The 24,855-nt window shown below is 42.0% G+C and overlaps 1 protein-coding gene across 1 annotated transcript; it reads right to left on the bottom strand.

Annotated features, from left to right (window-relative positions):
- LOC149323192 (thioredoxin-like) lies at window positions 1–24,855 on the bottom strand. Its single transcript, XM_089488285.1, has 5 exons — window positions 24,650–24,855; window positions 8,533–8,637; window positions 5,400–5,459; window positions 1,845–1,910; window positions 1–202 (listed from the first exon to the last, which is right to left on the bottom strand). Exons 1-5 carry the CDS (start codon window positions 24,671–24,673, stop codon window positions 140–142), a joined length of 318 nt encoding a protein of 105 aa, XP_089344411.1. The 5' UTR covers window positions 24,674–24,855; the 3' UTR covers window positions 1–139.

Here is a 24,855-nt window from a genome sequence, read left to right as displayed (position 1 = left end):
AACTGTTTATACATTTTTTATTCTTTTGATTTACAGTCCGAAGAGTCAAAGTGTATTCGGGATACATATGCTAACTTAGTCAGTTTATGTAGAAAAGGCTATAACTTAACAGTCGCATTTCATGAACCAGAACCAATGGTTACTTTAGCTTCTTAATGGTTTCTTCCAGCTTCTCTTTGTTTGCTCCAGAAAATTCATGCACCTGAAATACAGGTATTTCAAGTTTAAAGCCAATTAGTTTACAATTCATTCTTAATGATTTCAAGAGCATAGAGATTGGAGGCCTTTTAAGGTCATGTTACACTGCAAAGTCATGTTATCTCCCATGATTTTAGGGCATATTCATGGAGGAGGAATTGGTCTGGGTCCTTAAAACAGCAACATATGTAAAATCCCATCTTCAGCACAGGACCTCAGTTCTGTAACTCTAGCAACCACTTATTCACTGCAATAGGCTTAGAAGAGGTAGTAGGCCAGCTTTAACCTAGTCCATTATTTATTATTATTATTCTTAGTTCAATGCATTTTGTTTACAAAAGCAGACATGCATATGCCAAAGCTAAGTAACTTTGCCATTCATGAATCCCATGAACACGGACAGTACATGTCTTAAACCAGTGATTCTCAATCCAGATGTTTCAGACTTCAACTCCTCAAAGCTCCAGCCAGCATGACCAAAGGGGAGACATTAAGGGAAATGATGTCCAAATCATCTGGAAGAGCAAAGGTTAAGAAACACTGCTTCACAGGATCAGATTGAGTTCTGCTTGCTGTAGTGATTCTTACAAAGAATCTTAACACCAAATTGGTGCTAGATGATCTAGTGGAAGTTGGTGAGAGCACTGGTTTTTCTGTGCACCCAGCTTTAACAACAGACCACTAGCTTATAGGTGTCCTGGATGAATCACCTTATTGTTTGAGGGAGGGGATACTATCTTTGTCTTCCAAAAAGGTATAATACATTGGGAGCTTCCTTGGTAATCCAAACACAGGTACAAGAAATGTCTGCATTGATGGCAGGGCTACAGAACAGGATATGTTGCCTGTTCTTAAGAGAAACTCTGCATCTCTGCACCTATGACTCAGCATGAAAAGGTCAGCTCTTAGTAGAGCAACTCCTTCGCGAAAACTGACTGTCAAACAACCTCCTTCCTTTCTGTGTACATCATTTTGGAAAACTGTCAATGTTATTTGCTATTTTTGCCTTCAGCCTCTGAGAATTTGCCATTCATTTCAATTCAAATGAAGTTTGATTATAGTGTGGCGCATCATAAAAATTCTACAAGCTGCTTCCAAGCAGCTTACGTATTACTTAATACATACTTGACATTTTTTAACCTCCCATATCCATGGTACTATGTCAAGGAAAATAGTGTGAATACTTTGCCAGAATAACATGAGACCCAGTGCTCCAGACAAAATAAGCAAGGATAACAACAACCACAAGTCTTTGCATTGGATCACTTAGAGTGAATACCATTGCTTTTAACATGTAACGGCTCCTTTAGAGGCTTCTCTTCTGTATCCAGAAGGGAAACACAGAAAACTAGCAGGCCAGAAAAACAAAAAAAATATTTTTACTGGCATGCTCACAACTTTGAGTTCACATTGCCAATCCAAAAATGGTCAACATCAGAAAAGAAAAGGGGAATCACTCTATGTTAACAAGCCTGCTCAGAGCATGTAAGAAGGGTTGAGGGAGAAGCCTGGTGGTGCAGAGATAAGAGAGCCTGCTCAAATTATCCCAGCTCCTCATATACTGAGAACATCACACAGTAGAATCGTAAAAGTGACATCCCATGTTCCCTGTGGAACTTTTAGCTGGAAAAGTTGGGACCATGTACCTTTTCATTGTTCTTGTAGAACTGGAATGTTGGCATGCACTTCACATCACAGTGTGCGGCAACGTCCTAGAAAAGATGAAAAGGTTTGTCCAGATAAGTCTGGTGTAGTATATAATTAGCATTCAGTAGAGGAAATGTCTTCCAAGGTTGCTTTTGACCCTTGGGATTCTGGAAGATGCTACAGCCATAGGTGTCTTGCAATGAAATTATGAGCTATATTGCATCAGACTGATGTTCTGTTCAAACAGCCAGTTTATCTAATCAATTTTTGAGTAGAATTTATCTAATTCATTTTTAAAGCAGCCCAAATAGACAATCAGTGAAAACATATTCCACAATTCAAAACAAGGATGAAACTACAATTCTATTATAATGCTTCTCAAGAGAAACCAGGTTCTGCTATGTTATATTTACATACAAACACAGACTACATTACCTGCAAAGGTAAATGGGATCAAGAACTTTATTATACCCCAGCTTCAAGTAGGGGTTGGGAACCTTTGACCTGTTTTGTCAGTTGTAACTCCCATAATCTCTATCAACTGGCCTAACTGGCTGAGCCTTCTGGGATTTGCAGTCAAAAAACTTCTAGCAAGTCAAATAAATGTTCCCTATCCCTGAACTGTGCTCTTTATCTATCCTTTAATTCTGAAGGTTCTGTCAAAATACAGCTTACCTCTGCCTGACATCTTCCAAGGAATCTTAGAAATTATAATTTGGTAAACTCATGGGGTGCATATCTCTACTGAGACTGTGAAGTCACAGATTAACAACAATTTTATCTTGCCCAGGAATTTTAGCCCTGAACTGTCAACATTTACTGGTTTCCATGGTTTCTGGCAAGAGAATATTGTTGTTTAACTAGAATCCATGGATGTTGTAATGAATACTCAAGGCATGTCTGCAAACCAGAGCAGTTCAGGCACTAACTGCACTTTCTGAAGAGGATTCTCCAACCTCTAAATGATCAATTGAAAACAGTAACACAACAACTGATCATGCGCCAAGTGTATGCAGTGGAAGTAATCCCACATCTACTTTGTTAGATTGAATAGTGTTTCCCACCCACTTGCCTGGAAGAAAGAAGCAAACAGAGAAGACTTTTCTGGCACTCAAATACCTAATTCAGCCATTTTTAGAGACATTCATCACAGCTTGTGTTTCATGCTACATGCTGTGCCTGGTGTCACTATAACCAGTGATAACCAGAATTCTGACTCATACAATTATCAGTCCAGAGAACCAAGTTAATTCTGCAAAAGAATACAAAGTGGTCAATATTTATTGTGAATTTATTCAAAGATATAGCCGTGTTAGTCTGTAGAATCAGTAATTGAAGAGATCTTGTAGCATCTTTTGAGACTAACTGAAAGAAAGAAATTGGCAGCATGAGCTTTTGTAGACTTCAGTCTACTTTCTCATTTGCATTTGGTGGAGTGCAAATCAGGCACAGACAAATAATAATAATAACAACAACAACATAATAATTTGTATTTTCCTGCTTCTACCTGCGGATGGAGGCAGGATTACATCAATAAAATAACACGGTATAGATATAAAATACATTCAATAAAACACTGACATTATTATTAAAACATCTAAAACATCTAGAAAACGTACATAACCAGAGGTGAAGCATTTTATCTTAAAGATCCCCTATAAGACATCGGATAGATAAGCCCGCCGGAAGAGATCAGTCTTAAGTGCCTTCTTAAAGGCATCTAAGGTGATGATAAGATGGATCTCTTCTGGTAGGCTGTTCCATAGTTTGGGGGCTGCAGCTGTAAACAATCTATGGGAAGTTGACGTTAACCTGAGCTTATGATATTCTAATAAATTCTTCCCAGATGTTCTGAGAGTGTGGGGCGGACTGTGTAAGGAGAGGCATTCCTCAAGTAACTTGGGCACAAGCCATGTACTGCGCCCAGAAGCTAATTGGCAGCCAGTGAAGAGTTTTTAACACAGGTGTTATATGGGCTGACCTATGTGTTCCGGTAACCAATCTGGCTGCCACATTTTGAACCAAATGAAGCTTCCGAACTTGGTACAGAGGTAGCCCCGTGTAGAACACATTACAGAAATCTAGACGAGATATTACCAATGCAAGAACTACTGCTTCAAGGTCCTTTTTGTCCAGGTAGGGATGCAGTTGGCGTATCAACCAAAGTTGGTACCCAGCACTCCTGGCCATCACATCTATTTGAGATGACAGCTGTAGAGATTAATCCAGGAGTATTCCTAAACTGCGAACTTCGTCCTTTAGGGGAAGTGTGATTAGTTGACAAAACTCCTTCCATGGACTTGGGGTTCCTATCACAAGTACCTCTGTTTTCTCTGGATTCAGCTTCAGTTTGTTTTCCCTCATCCAGCCCATTACCAATCCAAGGTAGGCATCCAGAGGAGAGATGCCATCCTTAGTCACTGCAGCAGGCAGAGACATAGAGAAATAAATTTGGGTGTCATCAGCATACTGATAACACCACACCCCATGTCTCTGGATGATCTCTCCCAGTGGCTTCATGTAAATGTTAAACAGCATTGGGGACAGAATCACACCTTGAGGGACGCCCAATTTGAGCTCCCTCTTGGACGAATAACTGTCCCCAAGCGACACCATCTGGAATCTGCCCGAGAGGTAGGACCTCACATGGGTATGTGAGGACATCCTCACATAGTAGGCATCCTCACATGTCCTCACATACTAATGGCATACATACGTCTGTACCTGCCTTCCACTCAACCAAATGCATCTGAGGGAAAAGCTCATGCTCCGCATACTGATTGTGAATTTATCTGAAGCCCACTTACGATTCTGCACCACATTTAAAAAACTGCCCTGATTGGTCCTACACACAGTCACCATTGCCAAATACCAGAACCCAAGCTAAACCACCACTTTCCAAATTTGACTGAGTTAGTCTGCTGAGGATATAAAATAAGAGTGCTGCTTGCTCAGGAGGAAAATTTTACAAGCATTGTTCCCAAACTAAGCTATGTTGCTCAACAAGGTATTTGAGTACATGCATCATCCACTCCTGAGTTTCATTACTTCTTAGGGAGATCTCCGCAATAAGATGCACTAGCATGCATTTTGCCTAAGTCAACACCAGATTAAGTTATTGCTTGTGTTTCCTCTGGTGAAGAGACATGCAGGAAGATGGTGGTGGACACTTCATTTTGCTAGTATGCAAGTCAACCCTCGTGTCTCTCATTTAAGGCATTGCGGAAATAATGCAGTTTGACACTACTTTAAATGCCATTGTGTTGTCCTATGAAATCCTGGGAGTTTATTATGGCACCAGAACTTGCTGATAGAGAAGGCTAGCTACAAATCCCAGAATTCCATAGAACTGAGCCATGGCAGTTAAAGTGGTGTCGAACTGCACTGCATTACTTCTGCAGTGCAGATGCAGCCTAAGAAGATGCAGCACATATTTTGCAAATCAAAGGGTTCTAAATTCAAATATTTAAGAATTTTTGCTCCATTCTTCAACTTAAGAAACCCTCTCAAAGAAGCTTGAAAGCAGTAATGACAGTTGCTGCCTCACAGCTTACCTGAGCATCATCCACGTCAATTTCAAAGAACATTACGTCTGGATACTTTTCAACAAGACTCTGTTAAGAAAGGAGATAATTAAAGAGGTGACATGATAGCCCTGTTTAAATATTTGAAGGCATGTCGTATTGAAGACAGAGCAAGCTTGTTTCCTATGCTAGGACACAGAGCAATGGGTGCAAACTATACGAAAAGAGATTCCAAAGAACTTCCTGACAGTAAGAGTTGTTTGTCAGTGGAATATACTGCCTCAGAGTGTGGAGGAGTTGGAGGTTTACAAACAGAGGCTGGATGGGGGTACTTTGATTGTGTCTTCCTGCATGGCAGTGGGTTGGTCTGGATTACGCTTGAGGTCTCTTCCAATTCTATGGGAAGGCACAGAACTGGGGAGAAGAGGCAAGGACCTTACAACCACAATTCCTGGCTTGGTGAACCAAGTCACGCAGAAATTATGGCCCTCTGTGAAATCAGATGCATCATCTTGCTTCCTGCCTTTACTGCCTTGAGAGATTAATTCTTTCAACGTCAGGAAGGAAATGGCTGACAAATGGTTGATGGTACTACTTCTGTCCCAGTCAACGCAACCAGCCACAGGGCTTCGCCCATCTAACCCAAGAGGAGAAGGGCAGGCCAGCAAGGAAAGAAAGAAAGCAGAGCACTCAAGAAAAAAAGCAGCGCAGCCCAGGGGAAGTGCTGCCAAGTACCTGACTGGAGGCTAGCCATCAGGGAGCAATAAAATACATGAGCCAGTGTGCAGTTTCCTGGTATACTGCAGACATTTCTGTAATAGATATTTATTAAAATAAAAAATGCAGGCACCTTTTGTTTCCTGCACAACAAAAAGAAAAATAAGATTTCGATTTTCTTTCTGCTAGGAGAAAAGGAAGGAAGAGTAAAGTGGAGTAAAGGAGAAAAGAAAGCTTGCTGTGCCCCTTGGAAGGTATCAGAAATTTTCTACGTTGCCCTCCAATTTGCACCTCACTCACGAGCCCTACTTATCTCTCTTCATAAAGGAAACAACTACATACTGAAAATAGGCAAAGAAAAATAGACACCTTAATAAAACTATCACCAAAGCAAGAGCTGGGTAACACAGCCGTTCCCGGATGCATCAAGTGATATATTTTGTGTTCCATTCTGGTAGTAATTTCCCCCCCAATCTGAATGTTTTAGAACAGTGTAAAACCGATAGGCCTAATATCTAAAATTTATTCTGCTCTAACTGATGTGCAATAAAGGCTGCACCCACACTGCAGAATTAATGAAGTTTGACACGGTTTTGACTGCCATGGGTCAATCCTATGGAATTCTGGAATTTGTAGTCCTGGAATTTGTAGTTCTGTGAGACATTTAGCCTTCTTTGTCAGAGAGCTCTGGTACCACAACTAACTATAATTTCCAGGATTCCATAGCATTAAACCATGGCAGAGAATAAATGGTAGGCTCCTACACTTCACCATTTAAATTCATCTCAGCCAAGGTGACAGAATTAAATTTTTGGGTTTTATTTCACTGATACAGGTTTGTTATGTACGGCTTTATACAGTTGCCCCTCCGTTTTTGTGGGGGGATCTGTTCCAGACCCCCCTCCCCACACACACAAACAGAAATTTGCCAATACTTACGTCCTATTGGCTTGAATGGCAGTGTGTGCCCCATTTTGTCCCCCTCCATTTGCCGTTTGCAAACAGGTGAGGGATGTGGACTTCAAGTGTGAGAAAACGGAGGAGCGACTGTATAAACAAGCATCAGTAAAGTACTGAGAAATTAATTGAATTGTTAAGTTTTTCCTTATGTGGTGGTTGTTTCCCATGGTTAAGAAATTTTGATTAAAAAAGAAAAACTGAGGAACATTTACTTTTTGTATATAAAAACTCTACTGGTAAGCCTTCAGTCTGTGATATTTGTGCTTATTTTCTAGTTTACTATGTTTTATTGCCTACTCTTAATATCCCAATATTTAAGGGTCTTTATACCATTTTGGCTGATCTATTTGCTTTGGTTGTGACTTTGCTGTTTGCTTTGTATTTTTACATTTATAAATTTCCCCAAGGGAAGTATATAAAAAATCAAATAAAAAAGGAGTTCTGGTTCCTGCCAGTCTATTAACTTACACACAGAACAGCTCAATTCTACTCCTCATGTGCAGTATGCACATTGAACAAATTTGCAAGTTCATGCAAAGAAAGCAGGAAACTGGAGAAATTATTGTAGTCATGGAACTGGAAACTATGAAGGACAGGTAAGTCCTGCTTCTAATAGTAGAAGTCTGGTTATGTTTTCAAGGTGCCATCACATTGCCTACCAGACTTTCACACATTTCTTGTGGATGTAAGGAACAGAAATACCGTACATACTCGACTATATTGACATATAAGGGTCAATACATCAGTAGTGCTTAGAAGGGTCCTAAAGCATGCAAGCCTGATGCCCCAATCTCCACTGAACACCAGCTCCTTCCCCCTCCAGTCCATTTTGCAAGCCTTTGCTTTCTACCGGAAAAACTCCCTATGTAAATCCACTTATTTCTCTCTTGTTCCATTTTTGCAAGCCCTGGTTTCCCATGGAAAACCTCTCCATTTAAATCCACTTGCTTCTCTCTGCTCTGTTTTGAAAGCCCTGGCTTCCCATGAAAAAACATATCCATTTAAATCCACTTGCTCATCTCTGCTCCATTTTGCAAGACCTTGCTTCCTATCAAAAAAACACCTCCATTTAAAACCATCTTTCCAGTACCTTTTGCAAGACCTTGCTCCCTATGGAAACAACTCTCCATTTAAATCCACTTGCTTCCTTTCTCACTCCGATGTTAAAACCTCTCCTCCAGCACCTGGGAATCGGTTGGGAGAGGTCCAGAGAAGAAGGGGCAGAAGTGGTATCTCCCCCTTTCCGTCCTTCCTTATAACCCCCTAAGTTTTACCCTCGACTTATCCACGGGTTATATCAAAACCCAGGATTTTGACCCTGAAACCTTCCCTTGACTTGAGCCCCCTGGGCATAACGGCTATTTGGGTTGGTAGGGAAATAGGAGGCACTAGGGGAAACAGCTTAAACATGTTGGAAAGTGAGAAGAAGACCCAACCACAGCTTCTATAAAGGTACAGCACACAGGAGGTAGAGGGGCTCACTTACATGGAAGAAGGGCTTGATCATTTTGCACGGTCCACACCATGTGGCAGAGAAGTCGAGGACGATAAGCTTATCACCAGCACTCTTTAGTACTGTTGTGAATTCATCCTGTAGGAAAGAAGAGACAGAATAACTGAGGAGCCTAAGATGTAACCATTTATTTCCGGGCAGATGGCCATATTCATTTCTTGCAGGAAAATAAGAGTTTTTCAAAGTACTGGTTGGCGTAACCATCTATGGACTACTTCCCTCTTTATCAAACACAGCCTAAGAAAACACCTCATCTTAGAAGCACCTCTCATTAAAAGAACTTACAAGAAATGATCAAGTCCATAAGACAGGCCTGTAGAAAGACCAGAGGAAAGACCATTCACACTGCACAAATATAAAAAGATATTCCACATTATCTGCCATGGCAACATCCCATGGAATCGTGGGAGTGGGTGTTAACAACGTATTGATTTTATTTAGAATGTATTTAGAATTCTTATCCAGTGAGCTCTAATGCCTCAGGAAACTACAAGCTCCAGCATTCCACAGGTGTTGCCATGTCAGTTAAAGTGGAAAACACTTGTATATTTGTGTAGTGTGAATGAGAGCTCCAGGTACCTGCTATCTGAGCATTCCAGAATTTGTACTGCAACTGAAGAAAAAGATTTGCCCGTTCAGTAAGAGGTAAAACCAAGGCCTGTTACAGACTGCCAAAATAAAGCTGCTTCGGGTCTCTTTGGAGGTATGCTGTTTAAATGATGCATGGATCCTAAGACTCCGGAAGCTGCACTCCAATGCTTAGGAATGGAGTGTGGCTTTGGTGCGACCTCCAGACTCTTAGGACCCATGCATCATTTAAATAGTATACCTCCAAAGAGACTTGAAGCAGCTTTATTTTGGCAGTCTGTAACAGGCCCAAGATACAGTAGCTGTTGTGATAGAACTCTTCTCCAGGTCCATCCTATAGTTCCAGCCCTTGGGCTCCTCTCACTCACCTTGCCTTTATGCCCATAAAGATCCCTCTCTCAACTCAGGCCCCTCAAGGTGGCCACTCTACTGGACAAGTGGCTGTGTTGGTCAGTGTAATTAACCGAACTAAGAAAAGTTTTCTGGACTGCATTTCTCAGAACCCCCCAATTACCATGGACACTAGCCATACTAACTGGGGTGGTGGTGGAGCTGGGGGTGGATTCTGAGTTACATTAGGACAAGCTTTGTACAGCTTTAACCAGAAGCCATTTTGATTCACGTTTCAGTTAATGAAAAGAAAAAAGAAGAGAAGAGAAAAGAGAAGGAAGGATGGACGGATGGACATCATCAGATTTTAAATATAGTTCAAAAACATGAATGGTCTTACTTTTTTTTGTTTTTAAAAAGCCAAGTAATTTTATAACTTTAAAATCTTTGAAGATGCACATACTCTTTTAAATTATATTCCTAACACATGGAATTTAACTACATAATGGTCAATGTCGCAGGATTCTGCATTCTTTTACTGATACCATAAAATGTGTAGTACATGGCTGGGAAGATAAATATTCTCTACTAAATATTCTTCAATGGTGAGAAAAACTTTGTTTCTGCTACTTACAAAAGTGTATTTTATGAATATCACCTTCAAAGGAATGCATTTTCAGACATAATTCCTCTCTTTCATCACTTTGTATTTCTCCTTTTCTGTGATCATAGTTTTAAAAGAAAAGCCAGAGGAAAAATAGAATGGAATAGAGGAAAAGAAAGAAAATCCATGTCCTCTTACAAAAAGGACATGTAAGTACTGTGAAGCTCATCAAAGCTTCACATCATTGTTTTTGACAGGCTTGTCTGTCATCTTTTGACCACAACAATTAGTTCAGTTTTGTACTTAGCTGACATCTTTTAGAACAACTTGCCCATACATGTCCAGCATCATCTCATTTAAAAGAACTTCCCTGCCTGGTAGATCTCTTTACAAGCAAGCAGTTACAACATTTAACGATGTGGCATTTAGCCTGAATGGTTAGGGAAACTGTATGTCCAGAGCTGCTCTCAGTATACCAATCCTAGGCTATGAACAATACAGAACTTCAAGCAGAGAGATGATTAATAAGTTGAAAATCATGTTTCTGGAGATGGGAACACTGGGCAGGCCAAGTAAATCAGGTCAGTAAAGAACATGTCTAAGGGTCTCACCTGATGCCCACCTGTTTTGGAAATAAATACCATCAAAATAACTGAAACATAGTATCAAGCAAGCACACATATATGGAGGCTATTGCTGCAGGATTTTGAGGACTTCTGTGGTTTCTACTGATACTTCAGCTTTCAGGTCACAACTGAACTACAGAGATGATACATACTGTCAGTACAATTAAGATACAGTAATATGAACACCAATTCTGAAGTCCTCTAACTTCTTATCAAGGAGTAAGCCCAACTGAATTGTTACTTTTGAGTAGATGTGTATACAATTGAGCTGTAAGTATGCTTGTCATCAATCCTCATTTATGTACTAAGGCGCGTTACAGACCGCCCCTTTGGGGTGGCCTGTAGGCGCGCCTTTCCCCGGTGTATCGGGGCCTCAGCTGCCAGACCGGCAGCCTCCGAGGCCCTGATCTGCCACTTTGCAGGCTGCGGGGAAGCGGCAAAAGGCTGCTTCCCCGCAGCCTGGAAAGGGATGTCCTTGGGGCTTGAAGCCCCAAGGACACCCCGCAGCGGTAGGGAGGAGGAGAAAGCCCCTTTCTCCCTTGCGTTGCTGGGCGCAGCCATCTGAAAGCTGCGCCCAGCAATGCAAACCAGGAAGGAGCTCCGAAACGGAGCTCCTTCCTGCTCCGTGTAAAGGGCGCATTAAGCGCCCTCGCGCAGAGCGATGGCGTCATGTCCGCGCCGCCTCGTTTGGAGGCGGTGCGTTCGTCATGCCATCGTGGCGGCGGCCGTGTGGAACGGCCGCCGCCATTTTGTACGGACTCAGTCCATACTAGGGTTAGGGGTGTGTGGAAGCACCGCCCCTTCCTAACCCTAGTACGTACTGAATACGTACTTTATAGCGGTCTGTAACCCGCCCAAGTTTCTTTATTCCCAGGGTGGGAGTCATGTAGCCCACCAGACATCCTGGGATTGGAACTTCCAGCAACCCTAAGCAGCATAGCCAGTGATGAATGCTGGAAGCTGCAGTCCAATAACGCCTGGAAGGCTATGTGCTTACCACTCCAGCTTTATGCAATCAAGATAATTTAATGGAAGGACGTTACTTCCATGTGCTGACCACATGACATGTTCTCTGCAAAATATGATGGTTCTTGTTTTATTTCTGTGCCCCGGTGAAGATTTTTTGGGTTAAACATCCCTACTTGGCTGTTCCCAAGGGGAGCTGTGGCTGGCTGAGTGATGGTGTTTTCTCTTCATTTCAACTGTATTCTTAGTTTTTATGTTTAAACTGTATTTCGTCTTGTCTGATGTCATCACTTTTACCTGACTTGAGTGCCCTTTTCCTAACAAAAAGACAGGGTATGAATTCAGTAAATAATAAATGAGGCATGAAGTAACATCTCAAGACTGTATTCTTAATGCATCAAGTCAGAATAGGGTCTCTCTCTCTCTTTCCTTCAAACAAAACAGAAGGAAACCTCTGGAATCTAAAGACACGGGGAATTCTGAAAGGCTTTGGAACTGGTGAAGTGATCATGAGTGGCTAACTTGAGGTAACCCAGGGGCTAAATTGTCCACTCCAGGACACACCACAGATTGCACAAGGCTTGGAAGGGCAGGACAAAAAATTTTAGACCAGAGGTTTACTAGCTACAAATATGGTCTTGGGCACCACATGTTCATTCTTGTTCTAAAGGCTGAGGAGAGTGAGATATAGAAAACTCAGCCAATCAGCAAGAATTGTTGACCAACACACTTGACTTCAGTTTGAGAAGGGAATTCTACTGCAGCAATGGAGTGTACTGTACTAGGACCTCAGCTTCACCAAGATGCTTGAGCCAAGACTCATTTTGTCTGCCTCCCTTGCTGCACAAGGAAAGAAGGATTTGCAACATTCTAGGGATGAACTATTGAAAAGGTCTGCTTTCTCTTATATTTGAATTTTCTAAATCTCTAATCCTTTGCACATACTTGCAAATTTGCCAATATTGGTAGGTTGTTGTGGGGTGGTGGGGATGGCCCCAGACGTTCACAACCCCATCATGGCTTTCTTACAGACATATCACACAATCTGTAACTGCTTGAGAAAAGTACAGATTGGACAATTTGTCTCTTCCACCACGAAACACCTAGATAAATCCAGGCACACCTTGTAAAAAGAGTCAGCATGACCTCCCCTCCCTTACCCACCTGGTTTGTGCTGAGTTGCTTTCAGTTTGATGACTCACTAGCAGATCTAGGGTTGCATTCCCAAGAGCTCACTAAATGCATGCACTTAGCTTTCCACAGGCTTCTTTGTAAGTATTGTACATCAATATCCATGCCCATTACTCTGTGGACAATACCCAAACCACTTCCTTGCAGTTGGGTGTATCTGAGTTCATCTTTCCAGAGTTCATGGTTACTCAGAAAGCAGCACATCAAATGGGAGGAGAGTCTGATATGACTAATTTGATTGGACTTCCTTTCTTTCTTCCTCTCTTCCTTCATTCCTTCCTGGCAATGATCCCCAAGAGGAATACAGATTATGCACAGCTTGTTAAATTAATAGTTTTCAGTTATTTATTCTTCCCGTTCACATTATGATTGCATTTAAGTAGTTAAAATGTATACCACTGAGATGCCATATCTTAAAATATTATAATAAGGTATACATAAATTTCCAAGTAAAAATCTGAATACAATTCAAAGCATGTTGTGCTTTGCTGACTTCTAACTAAGTATTTTACTTTAGGTACTTCTCACCAGTGGAAGAACTTGTTATACATATATCTTTATCTCTGTGTTGTGTGTGTACGCCTTCAAGTCGGCTGTCGATTTATGGTATTTTCTTAGGGCTTTCTTAGCCAAGAAATACTCATAGATGGTTTTACCACTTCCTTCCTCCGAACTGTTTTCTACAGCACCTTGTATTCCTTGGCGGTCTCCCATCCAAGTACTTATACAAATTCCTTTGATTCAACAGGTCTACTCTACTGGAACTAACAATAGAATTCAGGCCATAAAATAAAGTCTTGTGTTTGCAAATTAAAAGCAGGAAAAACATTGGACAGAATCATGTTGGGATGTTATGCTGGACACCATTTTACCTGCTTGGGTAATGGAAGGATCCAATATCCCCTTATGCAAGCAGTTCCCCATTTGTGTTCCCTATCACAATAGACTGGATCTCAGGGACAAAAAGAGACACCATATTTACCCAAAGCTTGTTGGTTAGTAAAGAAAGATAGCTGGCTACCAAACACAGTCAACTTTTGTAGTCCTTGGCTGTTATTAGATAAAACCCATCTTCATAAAAGCAAGCCCTTAACAGATCCAACTGCATTCATTTAACATGTACAGTGTAAATTCCCTGGCTTGTGCAGTATGAATTTGGATCAAGGCACTACTCTCTACGTTCACATAAAATCACTAAACCACAGGTTATTGTTATGTGCTCATGAAGGGAAAAGCTCTGTGTAAAGCATTAAGTTCAAATAATAATAATAGCCCTATCCCTCCTCTCCTCCTCTTGCACAAGCAAGAGGTACAGTACATTCAAGTGATAAGTCTCATTTGAGCCAGTTCCTGGTTTGTTGTTACCTGTTAGCCAAGAATAGTGGTCTGTCTGGTTGATCTGGCAAACCAGACAATCTAAAGTTTGTAGCTGGCTTGCTTAGCAGATGGCTAGAATTTAGTTAAAACTGTCTGAAATATGGCTCCTGCAACTAGGAAGTTAGGAAACCCGCAAAGTGAAATTCAGTATGGGTTTGTTCGTCCTTCTCTGGGCCATGCTAGAGAAATACTGGCTTATCCTTCTTCCAGGCAACAACCCAGGTTCCTTTCTGTTTGTGCAGAGTGTGTTAAAACCAGGGATGGGGAAAGTGTTAGTGTATACTACCCCTGAAGCTCTTAAGCACCCGATTTTCAAAAAGTACTTCCCCTCCATGCTCCCAAACACCATTTTAGGCCCAGGAAAGGATTTTTTTTCCTAACAAAAAATGACCTGGAAATTGACCTTGCCATTTCTTTCTATTGGGAAAAAAACCTTTTGGGGACTAAAACAAGATGAATTTAGCTCCAAATCCACTAGTTCGGAAGCATTTTGCTGAAAAAATGCTTTATTCATTTTTATTTGGAGGGGATGAGTGGCCCACATGCAACTTCCTAACCTCCAACAATTGCCCATCCCTGCCCTAAAGCACCGTTTATCATTATCTACAAATCCTCCAATTGTGGCAGAACTAAGGCAAAGCTTGCACCTACTGATGCAACTTTGCTTTGTACTCAGGTGCAAGAAATTCCACAACTCCAATTGCAGTCAAACATATTGTAAAGGCAACTAAGAAACAGCTCAACAATGAAAATAAGCCAATCTGAAGAGAAATATTCCTTTTGAATTACAATACTCAGATTGCATTAGTTTAGGGCTTTTAAAAAAACCCATTCACTTCCCAGCCAACTCTGCATTAAGCATTATGAAATGTTTGCTGCAGGACACACTGGCATGCAGCATTTTGTTGCTGGCCGAACATTATGTATCCACATCTTAGTAAGTGGCTTTATTATGAAGTTTCAAGAATACCCATTCCAGAAAGCACACACACACACACACACACTCCCAGAATTTTGTTCAGAAGGCAGAAAGGCAACACTAACATATGTTGTGCTAACTATCTGCATAAGAATTTTGTAACTATTTCCAAGATATCCTAATGTAGTATGGACTCAAAAAAAGCCCAAGATTATCCAAAACACTCTTATTCAAAGATATTATAGTTTTCGAAAAGATATGGCATTTTCTCTCTACTGATACACTATCTCCTGTAAAATCTCATCACAGCCCCAGGCAGGCACCAAAGTTCTTATATATAGGGCTTGGCAACTGCAAGGGGTTGAGGGCTCTGTGTCAGCCCCCAGCAAGATCCTTGTTTTAACACACACACCCTTTTGGATTAACACCCTGTTTTTGTACTTAATACCAAAAAAATCTGGATTATCATCCCAATATGGTCCGTGATGCTTCCCAAAGTTGGCCATTTCACTGTATTTGGGTGTATTTCTGCACCCTCTTCACCTGTTCCAGGCCTAGACTTGGCTTCTTTCTCTACAAAAAAATGGCTTGATCTAGGTCTAAAGGATTTGAGGTGTCCTCAAAGGCCCTCATATGCAGCAAAATGGCCAGTAGCATTTCTAGGTGTTTTGAGTGCATTACTATTCCAGAGATAAATGAAAAAACAACAACCCTGACACTTCCCTGCAATGGGGTGGCAGCAGATGGTGCAGTCTGGAAGGACATGAATTCTTTGGCATATTTAGAAGAGGCAAAGGATCATTCATTGATTTTTTTCAGTTTTAATTAAAAACCTAACAGGCTTTTTAGTGTAAAGGTCTAATTAGCAGTTCAGGATTTTCTCAAGCTTCAATATTATAGCAGCTGGAAAAATAGAATATCTACCAGATCACTACCAGAACCCTACATTAAGAACTCAAGACGGTCAATTTAGAGTTCCTCAGTTCTGAAAACTTGAAATTCAAGGTCTTTAACCATTAGTACAACTGGCAGCTTACAGCACTGCACTGCAGCCAAATCAGAGAACACATTCAAAATGATTTATGGACTCCAGGGATGTTCTGAAAAGGCAGAAATGAGCATTTTCCTCTCTTTAAAGATGAGTGTATAACCAAGATTAGTTCCCTAGAGCCACACAGCAAGTCTATCAATGAGCAGGTGTCCAGGTTGATAAAGACACTATATACCCACAGAGAGACATCTAAAAAAACTTTTCGGGTATCCCATAGGTGGATCTTCTAGTGCAGGGGTTCCCAACTTTTAGACTCACAGAGCCATAAGGGCTCCATGGACCACAGGTTGGGAACCGTCGCTCTAGTGGTTTTGAACTATAGCGCCTATCAGCCTCACCAGCATAGCAAGTGAAAGTATGGAGGATGTAGTCCAAAGTACCTGGCTGGCCAAAAGGTTCCACATCCCAGTGCTTGAAAACTGGTTACCTCATACTCAGGATATTACAGAAAACCTTCATGGTGGCAGTTTCTTGAAATTCTGTGTAGACTCTTAAGGCACACACTCTTCACTGCTACACACCTGGAGCCAATACTCAATTAGGTAATCTTCTGGGCTGTTCATGCAGTCCACTATGGTATTTGTACAGACTCTCAGACAAGCATGCAGATTAATATATTAAGTCACACTGGCTCTGAGAAAGGGTGGGCTTTCTTCTCAAAACCACCACAAATGCAGAAACCAGACATCTCTGGGTATAGCCACACTGCAGAACTAAAGCCGTTTCACACCACTTTAATTGTCACAACTCTATCCTACAGGATTCTGGGATAGTGGGGGTATTTGGAGTGGTCTGACAAAGCACTCTGGTGCCTAATCAAATTTCTGCAGGACAGAATTATGGTTGTTAAAGTGGTATCAAATTGCTTTAACTTTGCAGTGTGGAAACACCCTCTGGCTACCTGTAGTTTTACTGTTGGGGAGAGATTTTCAGTTAAGACAGATATATTGTGAAGCAGCTCAATATAAATTACCTCTTTCTTAAAAGAAAGTTTCTTTAGAACTCTAATTAGTAGAACTCTACCAGCAATTTGCAGGCCATTCTAATTATGAAATGGTCAGGGAGTAAAAAGCTGCACCATTTTCACTGATGTTGTTAGTAGGCAGAAACATCTAAGCTGCCATTTACAGAACTCAGAATAACAGCTAGCCCTACAAGGTGTGTGTGCGCGCGCTCACCATAAATTAACCAAAGTACCCTTAGGTTAATGCTATTCACCTTTTCAAAAAGCAGAGAGCAGACTACTGAAGAACTCAGATGGAGACGACAGTACAATTAGGTTCACAGGTGATATAAATAGGGAGGAATGGTGTCATTTCAGGTTACTGCAAGAGCACAGAAAGTCAGCAATGGTTTACTAGCCATTAGGTAAATTTGATTAGTAAATTTGATTACAGAATCAAAAAGACAACATATCAGCAAGCTATAAGGGAGTTTCCAGATGATAAACCATCACTGTGCTCTGCCTCAGCACAATTTATGCATAAATCCCTTGCGTTCAGTTTGTTGTTATTGTGTGCCTTCAACTCATTCCCGACTAATGGTGACCCTAAGGCGAACGTATCATGGGGTTTTCTTGGCAAGTATCTACAAAGGGGGTTTGCCATTGCCTTCAACTGGGGCTGAGAGACTATGACTTGCTCAAGGTTGCCCAGTGGATTTACATGCCTGAGCTAAGATTCGAACACTGGTTTCCAGAGACCTAATCCAATGCTCAAAGCACTACACCACACTTAATGTATTTCAAACTGCAGCCCCAAGGATTTTTAAGCCTGTAGAAAAAGCACCGTGTGGGTAACTTGAAGTCTTCCAGATGTTGTGGGACTGCAACTTCTATTAGCCTCATCCAGGTTAGCCAATGGTAAGGGATGATGGGAAATGCATTTCAACAATTTCGAAAAGGTCATGTGTTACCCTTTGTTCATACAGCAAAGGTTTGGGCTATATAGAATGCCAGGAAAAAGAAAGTAATTCCATCTCACTGGGGAACAGATCACCAGTAATATATCTAAAGACTACACAAGAATAAGAGATTTCAGCTGAAGATTAGAATACTTATCAAGTTATCAATAGACTGGATTGCCCAGCTGCAGACCTACCTACTTTTCTCAAGCAAGAAATGGAGAAGCGGTTATCAGGAATGCTTTTACAAGGAAGAAAATCCAGTTTGGGGCCTGGATTCTTCAGCTTGCTGATCAGCATTGTGATCAAGCCCCACTTTCAACAGATAGAGATAAAATGCCGACATATCTTACAGCACTGACATAAGGATTGCTTTTTTAAAAGTCATCCAAAATGCAGTGGCATCACTAGGGTTGGCATCACCCAGTGTGATAACTCATGGTGTCACCTCCCTATTGACTGCTTTCCATACCATACCATACAGAATCTATAGTAATGTTTTTCATATTAATTCCATTATATCACTGAATGCAACAACAATAGTTGTGACACAAATAACCAGCAAAATTAAAATTTTATCTTTATAGCATCATACACAGACTAAAAATATTTACATGCACAACTCCCATCAGCCTTAGCCAGCACTGCCACAGGTATGGGATTATAGGCACTGCAATCCAACAGCACTTGGACAGACACAACCAGCCACCCATGGTCTAGATCAAAGTAGCATTTTTGTCATCCTCTGACCTCCCCTAACAACCCAAGCCCTTTTAAATATAAGCAGCACTTTTCAGCATTGCTGCACCAGTCAACTATTGATGTTGCAACATCTGCAGATGAAGGAACAAAGTTTTACTCAATTATGACTCAAGTTGAGGCCTTGCAGCGGTGACTAGAAAGATCGGGTGGGGGCTGGGAAAAGTGAAAGCAGGTCATTTGCTTTCCTGCGTAGGGTGTGTCAAGATTCCAGGGAAAGCGAAGCGCGGCTGGTCTCCTGAGCTTCAGAGTAGTAAAAAGAATATTATAAAAAAGAAATACACACAAGAATAGATACGAAGGGAAGAGGAGAGAGAAAGGAGACAGATTGTGTAGTTTCTTTCTATACTGTATCTGAACTGAAGCTGCTGCCACATTGCAGAATTAAAGCAGTTTGACACCGCTTTAACTCCATCCCATGGAATCCTGGGATTCCTAAATTGTTGCAGCACTAGAGCTCTGACAAGAGAAAGCAAAATAACTCATCCCAGAATTCCACCATATTGAGCCATGGTAGTTAAAGCAGTGTCAAACTGCATTAATTCTGCTGTGCAGATGCAGCCTAGGACTCTTTTCAGTTATATTTACAGATTTTCTAAATGTAATGGATAACCACTTTTAAAAAAAGCTTCTCTACAGCAGTGCCCCTTTCACACTGCACACTTATAGTGCTATTATTTCACTTTAATTGCCATGACAACATCCTGTGGAGTCCTAGGATTTGCAGTTTAGAGAGAGGAATTCACAATTCTCAGCCAGGGAACTTTAGTGCCTTCCTAAACTATGGCCTGTTACAGACAGCCAAAATAAAGCTGCTTCGAGTCACAGTGGAGGTATGGTGTTTCAATGATGCATGCGTCCAAAGAGTCCAGAAGCCACACCAAAGCCACGCTCCAGTCCTTAGGGCTGGAGCATGGCTTTGGTGCGACTTCTGGACTCTTAGGATGCATGCATCATTGAAACGCCATACCTCCACTGTGACTCGAAGCAGCTTTATTTTGGCTGTCTGTAACAGGCCTATAAGCTCCAAGATTGCACAGGATGCACCTATGGCAGTTAAAGAGGGAATCATAGTGTGCAATTTCAAAAAGGCTCTAGAACTGGATTTGGGAGCAAGAACAAAAAGCACACAAGGCATGCATCCTTGGGAAGGAGAGTTTCCGACTCCTTGAGTCACATGCTGCTAGAAGCCACTTGTTTCACATTTGATGTATCTATTTAATTTACGTATCATCTTTCCATAAGCAGGGCAGTGAAGGTAGCTCTAATTTCCACTGAAATGCATACACACAGAGGCAGATACCTGTATTCTCCTATACTAATCACCAACTAGTTGAAGTTCAGTTATCAGTAACAGGGAACTATTCCTCTCTTCAAGCCAGTGTGGCATAATGGTTTGAGTATTGTGCTCTGGAGACCAGGATTCGAATCCCTGCTTGGTCATGGAAATTCACATGCTCTCAGCCCCAGGGCAAGGCAATGGCAAACCGCCTCAGAACAAATCTTGCCAAGAAAACCCCATGATAGGGTCACCAGAAGTCGGAAACAACTTGAAGGCACACAACAACAGCAACCATCCTCTGTTCACATGGTTTCACAGAAACGTTTGTATGTGAGATAGCTCCCATGAGTAGCTTTTGCTCTTCAGGTCTGCTCCAGCTTCTAAAGCCAGGGAGAATTAAGACCGAGAGCAGATACAATGGTTTGTTGCTCAGAATAATAAGAGCCCTGAAAACCTTCTTCCTAGATGGTTTCAGACTGACATTGAGCTCTTGCAAAATTAAAAAGCAACTGAGGAGCATATTACCATTGTACACGAAATAGTGAATTTAGCCCTAAAATTAAATAACAAGGACTTACATGGTGGACAACAGCAACAAAAGGATGCTAGTTTTAATTGAGAAATTAATCAGCACACTAAGAAGAGTAAGCTATTTCAAGATAAAAAGCCACATTTAAACAAAGGTTTCCCTGCAGGTAGTGGAAGTGAGGAAGACAGGTTAAACAGACAGCTGGTAATGTCTTTACAAAAGACTTAGAAGCTTGCAAAAGAGTCTCTGTGCCAGGTTATTGCAGTAATCATTTTATTTTCTTGGCTGCAAAAGCGTCCCCTCCTGTTCTCCAGCCATTTCCCTCCTCCTTTTTTCCCCCAATGGAGAGTCGAGAGCAACAGAGCGAAGATCGCTCACGCTGCTCCATTTGGCGGGCACTGCACCCATTTGCGCAGCCATTAAAGTCTGCTGCAAAGAAGACAGGGGACCTTAAGAGCAAGGAGGATTTCACAAGATATATACCACAGGTCAGAGGTTGGTTGCCTTAGGGCTCTGAAACATGGACAGGCCAGACCACAGATCTGAGCATTTTAAGTCCAACAGCAAATACCCATTTACCTGTAAGAGCCAGCATGGTGTAGTGGTTTGAGGGTAGGACTATGACAGGGTTTGAACCCTAGATTGATGACCCTGGGCAAGTCACACTCTCTCAGCCTCAGAGGATGGCAATGGCAAGCCCCCTCTGAAAAAACTTGCCAAGAAAACCCTGTGATAGGGTCACCCTTGCTGTATGTCGAAGGCAAACAACAACATCAAGTGCCAACTTACGTCTGAGTAGACCTAGGTATCCCCTCTAAGGCACTATACCATGCATACCTCCCTTGCAGTAAACTCCCCATAATTGTTCAAATAGCCATGTTTGGCTGTTTCAGCATAAAAAAATAGGGAGGGACAAGGTGCTATCACACAGCACCTTTAAAACAAATTGATTGACTCTTTTGTGGTTTAGAAAAACCAGCCTGAAGCGTGTGGGTCTAACTTCCTTGTCAACCAGTACATGATTTTGCTCTCTGTCTCTCACATGGCGGGGGTGGGAGGGGGGATTGTACATGGAGTCTTAAAAACAAGAAGAGCTTGTTTTATTTGGGTAGTTAATCAGAAACTAACCAGAAATGCCAAAGGAGGGTGAGCCACTTCTGGGAACCAGCCATGTCAACAGCCCACAATCAAGTGAATACAAACAAGAGTCCAACCAAGTATGTGTCTATATGTACATGTAGCTGTGCGTGTATATACCGTTTCCCTGAAAATAAGACATACCCATAAAATAAGCCGTAGCAGGATTTCTAAGCATTTGCACAACATAAGCTATACCTTGAAAATAAGACACAGTGATAGGCTTGGCGCAGAACAGAAGGGGGCGGGAAGGGAGTGGAAAGTGTCCTATTTTCGGAGAAACACGGTATATACACAAGTGGGCCCTTGGTATCTGGTGGGGTTTGGTTCCAGGATCCGCCATGGATACCAAAACCCGTGAATGTACAAGTCCTATTAAATACAATGGCACAGTAAAATGGTGTCCCTTTTATGAAATGGCAAAATCAAGGTTTGCTTTTTGCAATTTATAGATTTCTAAAATATTTTCCAGTCCTGGATGTTTGACTCTGTGAATAAAATAATCTGTGGATGTGGAGGGCTGACTACATCATATATGTGTGCGTGTGTAAACAGTGACAGTTCAAAGTAGTTTCAACTTCAAACAGGTAGACAGACAGACAGGCAAAATTGTTGGGAACTGCCACTGTTTCCATGTGGTAACAATGGCATTTACTACCAGTTTCACCTTTAATATATACAGTTCTCCCTCCGTTCTCCATGGTTTTGAAACTTGCGTCCCTCGCTTATGTGCGAGGGAGGAATAGAGGGGGAAATGATGGGGCGCGTGCCCATGTGCCTATATTCAGGCCAATTGCGTTTTCATGAGGGGTCTGTAATGGATCCCCTGCAAAAAAGGATGGCTAACACTCTCTCTCTCTCTCTCTCTCTGTATAGAGAGAGAGAATGAAGAAACCTCTGGCAATTGGCATGGCTTCCAGTAGAAACTGCAACTGCCACTGTATCCATGAGGAATCAGTGGCATTTCCCAGCAGTTCTACCACACACACACAAAAAACTGCTGGGAACTGGCACTGCTTCCAGTGGAAACAGTGGAACTGCCACTGTATTCATGACAAACCAGTGGCATTTCCCTGTAGTTTTGCCATATATATATATATATATATACACACACACACAAGTGAAAAACTGCTGGGAACTGGTACCTCTTCCAGTGGAAACTGTGGCATTTCCATGCAGTTTCCCCTTTTAAATATATATGTGTATGTGTGCGAGAGAGAAACTGCTGGGAACTGGCACTGCTTGCGCTGGGAACTGCCACTGTATCCATGAGGAATCAGTGGCATTTCCCAGCAGTTTTGCCATATATATATATATATATATATACACACACACACACACACACACACACACACACACCTATGAAAAACTGCTGAGAACTGTCACTGCTTCTGGTGGAAACAGTGTATCCATGAGGAATCAGTGGCATTTCCCTGCAGTTTCGCCTTTTAACTATATATGCGTGTGTGTTGTGTGTGTGAAACTGCTGGGCACTGGCACTGCTTCCGGTGGAAAGAGCAGAAACAGTGGAACTGCCACGGTTTTCATGTGGAAACAGTGGGATTTCCCAGCAGTTCTCTCTCTCTCTCTCTCTATATATATATATATATCAAGGTGAAACTGCTGGGAAATGCCACTGTTTCCTCATGAGAGGAAAAGCAGAACTGGTGGAGGAGGAGCGTGAGGCACAAAGCAGGAAGGAAGGAAGCCTGCCCCACAGCTCATGCTGATGCAACCCAAGAGAGAGTCCCCAAGGCAGGTTTGCAAGGGGTGAACAGACGTTATAACTGCAAAGGAGGACCAGGCGCAGCAGAATGTAGGACATAGAAGAAAAAGGCAGGACACAACCAACCAAAAGAGCTAAAAATACCCAATATAAATGTAAACCCATGCTTCTCAGTCGTGCCCAGAAGGCAACACGTTTTGGAATTCCTTCTGGACAGAAGGTGGAAATGGAGGACCTCTTCCCTAAGAGGAGTTGTGCCATTGCTTTCCACTGAGGCTGAGAGAGTGCGCATGGTGACCAGAGGTCCTATAGCTGCAAAGGAGGGCAAGGCACCGCAAAAGGGAGGGCAGTCAAGAGAAAGAGAGGACTTTACCAAATAAAGGCTGTAAACCGCTAAGATAAATCTAAATCCATGCTTCTCAGCCATGCGCAGCCATGCTCAGCACGGAGAACATTTTGCAATTCTTCCAGGGCAAGAAGCTGGAAATGTAAGACGCAGCCAAATAAAAACTGTTAAAACATTCACAGAACTGCAAATGTGTGCTTCTTAGTCATGCTCAAAATGGAGGACGTTTTGCAATTCTTCCCGGACAGAAGGCTGAAATGGAGGACAGGACCAAATGGACTTCTTTTTTTCCCAAATCCCTCCTCGACAGAACCTTGAAATATATATATATATATAGACATAAAACTATATAAATTGTTATTGTGTTGTTTTATTAATGTTATGTTGTATATGTTTAACAATTTGCTATACAAAATAGCTATACAAACCATATAAACACAAACCCATGCTTCTCAGCAGTCCTCCAAATGGAGGATATATGTGTGTGTGTATATATATATATATATATATATACATTTCTCCTGGACAGAAATCTTATATATATATATATATATATATATATGATTAAAACAAAAAGCTATATAAAACACAAACCCATGCTTCTCAGCCGTCCTCCAAATGGAGGAAAAATAAAGGAGGACGCGTCCGGGAAATGGAGGACGCCCTCTTTGTGGAGGAGGAGGGGGAAGGCTTGCTGGGGGTCTGCTCCCCCAACAGGGGTCCTCCTTCCATAGAGAAGAGGCCTGTCCTGGCTTACCAGGCTCGTCACGGTCTTCACCATCTTTGCAGGCTGCTCCGGCGGCTGGCTTTCCTCGCTGGGTCCCGGTTGAGGCTCTGGCTGAGGCTCTGCTGGAGGCTCTGCTGGAGGCTCTGGAGCTGGCTCTGGCTCTGGCTTGGGCTCCGCGATGGCCGCCTCTGCTGATGCTTCTGCTTCAGGAGGAGGAGGAGGAGGAGGGCTAGTGC

This window comes from Sceloporus occidentalis, unplaced genomic scaffold (genome assembly GCF_023333645.1).
Source record: "Sceloporus occidentalis isolate IW3139 unplaced genomic scaffold, rSceOcc1.0.p SCAF_1, whole genome shotgun sequence".
NCBI classification, from domain to species: domain Eukaryota; kingdom Metazoa; phylum Chordata; class Lepidosauria; order Squamata; family Phrynosomatidae; genus Sceloporus; species Sceloporus occidentalis.
The sequence above is the reverse complement of the archived record's forward strand: the minus strand, read 5'-3'. Positions and strand labels throughout refer to the sequence as shown.